The 9651-nt window shown below is 41.8% G+C and overlaps 1 protein-coding gene across 1 annotated transcript in view; it reads left to right on the top strand.

Moving 5' to 3' along the window:
* The window catches only part of ADSS1 (adenylosuccinate synthase 1), a 48635-nt gene extending 44170 nt beyond the window's left edge, over positions 1-4465 (top strand). Inside the window, exon 13 of the mRNA XM_084631757.1 lies at positions 784-4465. Coding sequence (XP_084487883.1) covers positions 784-836 — 53 coding nt within the window. The 3' untranslated portion in view covers positions 837-4465. The remainder of the gene's footprint in view (positions 1-783) is intronic.
* The last annotated feature ends 5186 nt before the right edge of the window (positions 4466-9651 follow it).

Here is a 9651-nt window from a genome sequence, read left to right on the forward strand (position 1 = left end):
GGAGAGCTTCACTGGGTGAACTCTACCAGATAGTTGGATGATTACCAAGGCTGCCCAGAAGATTCAGGGGGCCTGGGGTCTTCGGCAGCGGAGGTCCTACCGCTCCGGGTCTTCGGAGCACTTTGCCGAAGACGTGGAGCAGAAGGACCCCTCACCGCCGGAGACCCGAAGCGGAAGAAGCGGTGGCGGGTCTTCGGCAGCGGGTCCTTCACTCCGGGTGTGTTTGGTGGCACTGAAGGACGTGCCGCCGAAAACTCTCGTGGGGGCCCCACTTGCCCCCCCCCCCTCTCGGCAGCCCTGATGATTACCCCATCTGTGTAATCATTTTAAAATAAAGTGACAACCTCCATATTTAACCATGCTATGGTGTTTGTGTCTCATGGTTTTCACATCTACATTGAGAAGACTATAAAGTCTGACAGAATTCTTGCTTTAGATTGCATGGGTTTAGCTAGACATCCATCACCCAAGATAATGACAGTTGACCATGCAACTGACGTGCCTCACCCTTCTGTTAGGCCTTCAAACTGCAATGCTTTGTGTTTATAGCATAATTACTCCATGCTTTCAATGCTCCAGTATACTCTGTGTTAGTGATACAGCAGGAGAAACTATTTAAGAGAGACACTTTTTCAGCACTTTGTTTCAGGTTTGGAGTTTGTTGCCGATTTTGTACCAAAACTTCATATTAAAAAATTAAAATGATTAAAATTAATTCATGATACTATTTACTCCCAGTCAGTGTTCTAATAGTCGTTTCTCTCCCCTTCTATCCCTCACCAGTAAAATGGGTTGGAGTTGGAAAATCAAGAGAGTCAGTGATCCAGCTATTTTAAACAAAGAACTTCAGTGATGAGAAGCACAATTTAATGTTCATCTGTTCCTTACTACTCCCAAGTTAAAATGGAGCTGCTGTTTAAAACCAAAATGTTCTTCTAGGAAATTATTTGTAAGAAATATATATTGTATACTTTAATATTTTCATTTGCCAGTAAATGCAAATTGTCAGTGATAAAAATCTGCTTGGTAGCTACCATCTTTTTCTCCCACACATATGCGCAAAAGCATAAAGAATTCAGTAACTGAATAAGAACTGGAATGAAAAAACAAGTGGTTTTCTTCCCTTTTCTCTGACTTGAGCCATGTTGCTATTCAGAAGTGTTTTACGTCCATTTCTTTGGGCTGATGACAATACTGAACATTTTTCAGTGGTTACTGAATGATTGGAAAAGCTGAAGTTATTCTTCAAAGGGAAAAGTTATAATTCCTGTTTCTATGGGTTGGCAGCAATAAGACATATATATTGCATTTAAAATTGTCCTGGTTATGTAGATCTTCAGTCCCCAAAACACAGTAAAATTAGGTAGGCATTTCTGATTTCATAAAGCAAGGCAAATGCGATTAGCTTGAAGCCTGAGATATTTTTTTTACAACCTACTAAAATAAATGGGAGAGAAGCTACAGTGATTGTATCACAAAGTGATGCAAGCCAGTAACTGAGGTAACTTCTGGGGATGAGCCAGACTGGAGATAGCTGAGCTGTCTATGTATTTCCTTCAAATCTCCTGTTTACCAACAGGCACCCCACATGGAGGCTGGCAGAGCAGCTTTCCTCCCCTCTTGTGCAAAATAAAGGAAATCAGAGGAGTGATGAAGGGTATAAAGGGCCCCAAAGCCACAGAAATGGTGTGTGGGGGAGGGAGGAAGTAGAGCCAATGTAGCATGATGCATCTTCTCCCTGAATCTGAGATGTGTCTCCATGCAAACACTGTACTTCTGGAGCAACCCCGATTTTGTTGGGCATAGGTGGTGAGGCACTGGAGAGTACCAGCTGTATGGTGACATGCTGTCCTCCAAATCTGGTGCATTTCCAAGGATAAATCTATGCATGATTTAATGCTGCTAGTTGCAGCCTTAACTCCCTTTCCCAGCTTTTGACCCCATGCACCAAACTGTAGGGGGTGATACCTAGTGCTAAAGGAGGGAGCATATGACAGCACAGCTCCTGACAGGGCTAAGCTGTTTGGGCTAGTGAGGTACAGCACAGAGGTTCCAAGATTTCCAGGGATGGATCTGGAATTCCTCATGGATCCTCTGGTTCTGCATGGTTAGAAGGTCATGCTCTCTGCCCCCTCTGCATGGCCCAAGCCCCTCTTTTAGAGAGGTGAATGCTGCGGAAACTGAGTTATTCCAAAAGTTACGGAATTTTCAGAGCACATTGACGTTTCTGTGAGTTTTTCCACAGGTAGGGAGAATATAGCCCAATATTTTTATGATATTCCCAGATACCTTGGTGCACATCTAGGAATGGCATCACCACCTCTGCTGGTTCCCAGTGCATTAAGGCCATGATTTCCTTTGTGAAAACACCCCTTTTTGGGACAGTACTTCCAGGAGTAATGGCATCCAAAATGGTGGTACCCTTGGGTGCAGAATGGGGAAAAATAAGACCTGTCCATGGACCTCCAAACACTTCCAGATCCAGTTACCTCATGTGCACTCCCCCATGTTGTCCCATCTCTAACAATTATCTAGATATCTTTTAACATTTCAGATCTGTTGTATTTTTTAAAGTAAACATAACATATGAGCAGCCATGGCTTCTATAATCACCAGGTAGTAAAGCAGTTTATGTTACCACACAAAGATGCATTGAGGCTTGTAGTACAGTCCCTCTGCACCCTCCTCTGGTAGCAGTGCAGTCTCTTCACACACCCCTCCAGCGCAGCCTGTGGCTTTGTGGATAGGTGCTGGGTTCGTAAAAATTGAGTAGGGGGCCAGGAGTTAGAGCCTGAGGATTAAACCCTCAGTAGGGGTATAAGGAGCAGAACCCCCCTATACTTGGTAAGGCATGGCAGAGGGGCAGCTGGGCCAAATTTGAGTGTCATTGTGACCCTCTGCACCAGATCGCAGTGCCACTCAAATTTGGTCCAGTCAGGCAGGTAACCACAGCTGGGGATGGGCCCGCTTTCCCCATGAGTCCATGTAATCTGGCTCCTATGGCTTTATGCCATCGTCTAGTCCTTTATGTCCAGTGATTTAAGCACAAGAACTCCTGAGTCCTAAACCTGACTTCTTCTGTGGCCTAGGGCAAGTCATTTAACCTGTGTGCCTCAGTTTTGCCATCTATAAAATGGCAGATAATAATACTTACCTACCTCATATAGGTTTTGTGAGGATTAATTAATATGGGCCAAATCCTGTAGTACTTACCCTTCTCTTTTATTAGGCAAAACCCCCATTGATAATCAATGGGAGTTCTGCCAGTGTAAGGACTGTAGGATTTAGATCTTATGTAGTGTTTATAAAGCACTTTTGAAAAGTGCTCTGTAAGTGCTAAGTATTATTATGATTAGCACTGTAAAATGTAGCTCATGTTATGAGGTATCTTAAGCACAAGCACTCTTGGCAATGCACTGCTAATCAAGTTTCATTTCCAATGGGCTCAATCTCATGGCAGTGATCAATTAGAGGGTTCAGATTGATTCCTTCCCTCAGCCCACTGTCCTCAGCACATTTTTATTAGCACAAAGCCATTTTATTTGGGCTTTGTTCAGTTTTATAGGATTAGGTCCGCAGTGAGTAACAGTTACTCACAATGTATCAACAACCATTGGATTAAGTGATCAACCCTAAATAAATCATTTTGGTACCTTAAAAATGAAGTTATTATAAATTAATTGTCACAGCATCAATGTCTCTTGCTTGACCTAGACCTTTATTTTCCATGAAGTGCCTTTCCATTTTGCCTTTGCTTTAGGGCCTCATCCAAGCCCACTGAGACCCTTGATTTGCACCACATCAGGAGACCATTATCCTGTGACAATGTTATGTTCCTTGCATTTAATTTAATTGCATAGGTTTTTTTAAATTAGATTTCTTCTCCTCCTGAATTCTGGGAATTTTGCCACTGTGTTCAGTGTGAACAGGTTCAGGCCTTTATTTTTAGAAGTTCTTTACAGGCTATGTGATGACACAAACTTTTAAAAGGAACACGTTCGATTTAAACCATACGTTCATCTTGACTGTTTCCTGGGGCAGACTACTTTAGATTGGAACCTTTGCTTGGAATTTCATTGTAATAATAACCACTGTGGCTAATTTAATTTTTCTTTGTACACAAGTTGAATGTAATAATTATTGAAAGTTGTTCATGTATCATGTTAGATGTACTGATGGAAGAATAAGGGAAATATCTACTAATATGGTATATTATATTGTGATGGATTACAGTAAAAAAAAGTTACTAAACCATTCAGGTAAAACATGTATTTGACAGATTTTTGTCAGACTTGCCATCACATTGCGGCCTTCATAATCAGGTGTACACTTCCTAACATATGCTAGTTTTTTGGGTGGTTTTTTAACTGACCTGTATATGCTCTTACAGCACTGGCCAGCTGCATTTTATAAATTGAAACAAATAAAACAAAGAGTTTTCAAAGTAATGTGCAAAATGTACATACATTCACCCACGCACCCATGTAGATATTGCAGGAAAACTTTGAAATCTCATCTCATTCTTTTACCCTCAAAGACACATTTAGATTCATTTTAAAACAAATGTTTCTTAGAGTTTGGGGATAAAATTCACTACTTTCAAATCCAGAAACATAGACAAGTGTTTCCTAATGCTTTTAAAATAACGATCAAGAAGTTTTGCATAAGAAATGGATATTTTCTTTCTAGCTATGAGCAGCAGATATTTACTATTGGCATTTCATTCGTATATTCTTAGGAATGGATAGGGTGAGTCCTGGCTAGCAATTCCTGGCAGAAACACTTACTTCACTCATGAAACAGAACTTTTCCCTTTGAACATTTTGTGACTGACTCCAATGAGTTCTTTCCATGATAAATTGCTTAAAGAAACTTGAACAATTAACTCTTTACAGTTCTTTATCATTACAAATCCATCCATAACACACTATTGGGGAAAGGAAGGAAAAAATGATCTCACCTAATACAACTAAGGCTAACCCCTACAATATGGCAGGCCTTCAGAGTGGTGGGGGTGGGGACTTTTGGGATCCTGTTTTACAGGTAGGAAAATCTCCATTTCTCATTATCTCCTGAAATCAATCTGGAATAGGCCATATCCAATGAGCGAGAGACCAGGTCAGTACATCTACTGAAGGAGATGTCTGAAAAGGGACTGGGGAGACTTCTGTGTTGCCAGTGGATAGATCTTGTCTACAAAGGTTGACTCACTTTCTTCCAGTCACATGAAGACACCCTTAGTGAAATGAGCTTTGACTGGTAACTGGCCTCCAAAGCAGTTTCATCACACCCCATAAGTAGGGACTTGTGTAAATCACAATTTATTTTTAGAAAATTAATGACAATGCAAATGGCAAAGTATTGAATTTCACTGAGTTTGCACGGAATGAATTTTACAAGTTAACATTAGTCAATTCAAAGGATGAAATGAATTTTACAAGTTAATTTGACCAATTTTACAACTAAAATGTATTCCATCCTGGAAATTGACTAACGTTAGCTTGTAGAATTCATTCCATCCTTGGAATTGACTAACATTCACAGTTTGGGGGCATTTTCATGATTTCTGTGTCCTCCATGAAATTGTGGTTTACACAGGGCCCAATCCATAAGGCACTGGTGTGTCTGGAGCTGCCAAAGACAGAATGGAGACTGGGTTGTCTGCTGAAGCTACCAGTCAGGAGCCCCTCCATGGGATAAATTCTGCTTTATGATCAGTCCAGATGGGCAGTGGAGAATGCTCCACCCCACTCCTGGTTTAGACTCGGGAAGAAGGGAAGGAGGGGGGCATGATGAGAAATATCATGTGGAAACTGGATAACCATTTTTACTTTGTTGAAACACACTAAATAAAGGGCATTACTGGTCCTAACCATTTTATAACAATAATGACTGTTTATGGGGCCAAATCTCACAGGTCCTACTTACTCCTTACAGAGGGTCTGATCCACAGACATGTGGCCTTGTATGCATGGATCACACTCCCTCCCCGAGGGAGTGTGTGTGTGGTGGGTTTTCTCACCCCCTTTCCATACCAACCTCTGCCCCTCTATCTCGCTCTCCTCCCCCACCCCCTGCCACCCACAAACCTTTCAGAGGGCACTGTGTGCATCTGGGAATCTACACAGTGGGCTGGCGCATCATCTGTCCCTCCCCCTCCCAGTGAATCCTGTAGGAATCAGGGCAGAAAGAAAAGACAACTCCCAACTGTTATCCTTCTAAAAGTTCCTTCTCTGTGGTGTAGGCCGCCATTAAAGAAGTTCCCCAGACAGTCATCAGATGCAGAAATGCTAGCTGTATGGCGCCCGTAAAGCTATACTGCCAAAAAACAGGGGTGCCAAAGACAGTCAGCCAAAAAAACGAGGAGTCCTTGTGGCACCTTAGAGACTAACAAATTTATTTGGGCATAAGATTTTGTGGGCTATAACCAGAGGTGAAAGTAAGCCGATCCGGTATGACGTACCGGCAAAAGCCAGTACACAGTACTGGACCGGACTGACTTCCGCAGGCTGCCACTTTAAATACCTTGCCAATACCTTCAAAAGATGAGCCTGGGAGCACAATTTCATAACTTTCTTAGACACTAAAAATCATGGATGCAATAACTGATGCATAACTGGATTTATGACTCATTAAAAAAATCTATAGCCCATTAACCTTCCTTCCGCCTAGACTGCAGAGGCGTTAACTACCCACTTCACTTTGAACAGTCTCTTAGAATATGTTAACTGCTTATGCTAAACAAACTGTTCCACCTTGTCATCTCTGTGACACTGAGTGCCTTTCCCACCCTGAAGAAGAGCTGTGTGTAAGCTTGAAAGCTTGTCTCTTTCACCAGCATAAGTTGATCCAATAAAAGATATTACCTAACCCATACTGTCTCTAGCATTTATTCAGGTATGAACACATCTATTTAAACCAGACACATTTTGTGGTCCACTTCTGTATAAGCCTGCATTAAACACTGAACCTGGGACCAGATGCTTAGCTGAGATAAAATGACATTGTTCTGCTTACACCAGTTGAGGTTCCGGCTCAGGATGTGAACAAAGGGGAAATATTTAGTACAGAATGTATCATGTAGTCCCGTAACAAATACCCATTACATAGCAAAATGATAATAAAAATATATTTTTGCTTTCCTATTATCAATCACTTACTCAATATGTGACAAAACTGATTGCCGATGCAAATCATTTTTAAATCTAGGTGCACCTGCAAAAATATGCATGACCATAGAGCTAACATAACCCCATATTTGTATGCATAAACCAGAATTTGTGCACACAAAGTAGCTGTGGATACAAATGTTGACTAAATTCCTATTATGTGGACAAAATGGGTTCATTATACAGTATTTAGTGCATTTGTGCTCACATATTTGCATGCACAACTGCATAGCTAAATTCCCTCTAAGCTGCATGGCCGTGCAGCAGCCTATTTAGTGGTGCACAGGTGTTCAGGGATGTGGCAGGGAGAGATTCCTTTCCCCCAACCCTGGCCCCAACCCAGCCCAGCCACGGACCTGCCACGGCCGTGGGAGAGGCGCCCTGAACCCAGCCTGAACCCAGCCCCATCCTGGACCTGCTGCGGCCTTGGGAGAGCTGCCCCACCCCATGCCTCAACCCAGCCCCAGCCCGGACCTGCCGCAGCCGTGGGAGAGGTGCCCCTCTCCTGGCCTCAACACAGCCCCGCCTGGACTTGCTATGGCTGTGGGAGAGGCACCTCTCCCGTGGCCCCAACCCAGCTCCGGCCCAGACCTGCTGCGGCAGGGAGAGGTGCCTCTCCCCCAACCCAGGTGCTGCTGTGGGGAAGGAGTGCTGGGAGGACTTCTTGCTCCCCGTCGCAGCCCCAGGGCAGCCTGCATCCCATCCCCTCATCCCTGGCTCCATCCCAGAGCCCGCACCCCCAGCCAGAGCCCTCAACCTCCTCACACCCCAACCCTCTGGCCCAGCCCTGAGCTCCCTCCCACACGCTGATCCCCTCGGCCCAACCCCCGCCACATGAATTTTGTTATGTGCACCAATACGGAGGTAATGTGTCGCACCTCACCTCCATACTGGTGCACATAACAAAATTCATTCTGTACATGGGTGGGAAAAATTAGAAGGATCGCTGCTGCATAGTTCTCTTTTTTTAGTTCTACAGCTAGATTAACATAATCTGGAAGAAAACAAAAGGAAACCACTGTCCATAGTAAAACCTTAAGGGAGACATGTAGAATGGGTAGAAAAACTAAATAAAGAGGCCTCTTTGTAACACCTGTACATATCCAGCTGCAAAAACCAATGACGGATCTACAATAGAGTATCAAACCACAGTACTGGAAACACCCTGCAGCAGTAGTGAAGGAAAGCACGAATGTTGTTGGTATAGCATAGTTGATAGACTAGTAGCACTCTATGAAATTTGTCCAAGCCGTGCTAATTTAAGAGCAAGTGCGGGCTGTCACCTAGACTGCAGCATCTTGGCATAAAATGGCATAGTCTCTAAGTCTGCACTTATTCTTGGTTTATCAAACTTTATTTGATGCATATATTTATTTATCAAGATTAGAACCATGATCTCTGCTGCTAAAATATAAATATTCATTATAAAATAATAATGTACAACTTTGTTTTGGCACTTGCTATCACATAATTGCTGAATATGTAGTACCTTTCATGGAGTTTGTAAACATGTTGATTTGTTAAGGTTGACAGGCTATAATTAGGCTTGAGAGAATTCAATTTTTTTTAACTTGATGGATAATATTGATGTTTATTTTTAATCATTTTCCAACTTTTATCGATTTAAATATTCACACTTGTACAAAATTATGGAGTTTAAACTTTTTTTTATTTGTATCTATTTACATTTTCACAGTTGTTGGAAACTATAGAGGAGTGTCAGCAAATATGTGGGGTCAGGAAAGTAATTATTTAATGACAGTAGATATTGAGATTCAAAAAATTAAAGCTTATAAACATTAAAACACAAACTGTCAACATCCCATGTCAAAATATATAAACTAAGTATCCTTAAATCAGACTAATACATTATCAAGCAGCATTTTTCTTACTTGCCTATCTGTAAACTTGATGGAAATTTGTTATTGCTACCACTGTTATATAATTGCAACAAATTTTGTACAAAGTGTAACACATGGCCAGAAAGGGTTAAGCACCCTGCAGGCTAAGTGACCCAAAGCCAACCATTAAAGACATGTTAGAAAGTATCTGAAGGGTAATTAGGGCCATTCCCTGCTAGACAGGCCAGAACTTTGAAGTGCAAACCTGTATTAAGAAAAGGAGTACTTGTAGCACCTTAGAGACTAAAAAATTTATTTGAGCATAAGCTTTCGTGAGCTACAGCTCACTTTGAGGTGATACTAATTGTGTGTGTTTACTTATATTTTGTTTAATAATTACCCATGTAAACAGACAGTTTCTGTCTGTCACTATAGCTATTGATTCAGAGATCAAAAGGGAATATTAACACTTAGCTGAATCTTGAATGCAATAATGTCATTGTCTATATGTCTCTTTATAGTTTGTGATAGACTGCCTAATGGATACATTATTTTATGTTAATCCATGACTTTAATTACTGGTGAGGTTTAGGAAACAGAAGGTTACATCAAAAGCCTATTGTTCACCCAGGACTGTATTA

The sequence above is a fragment of the Lepidochelys olivacea genome (genome assembly GCF_965140295.1).
Source record: "Lepidochelys olivacea isolate rLepOli2 genome assembly, chromosome: 6".
Lineage (NCBI taxonomy): Eukaryota > Metazoa > Chordata > Testudines > Cheloniidae > Lepidochelys > Lepidochelys olivacea.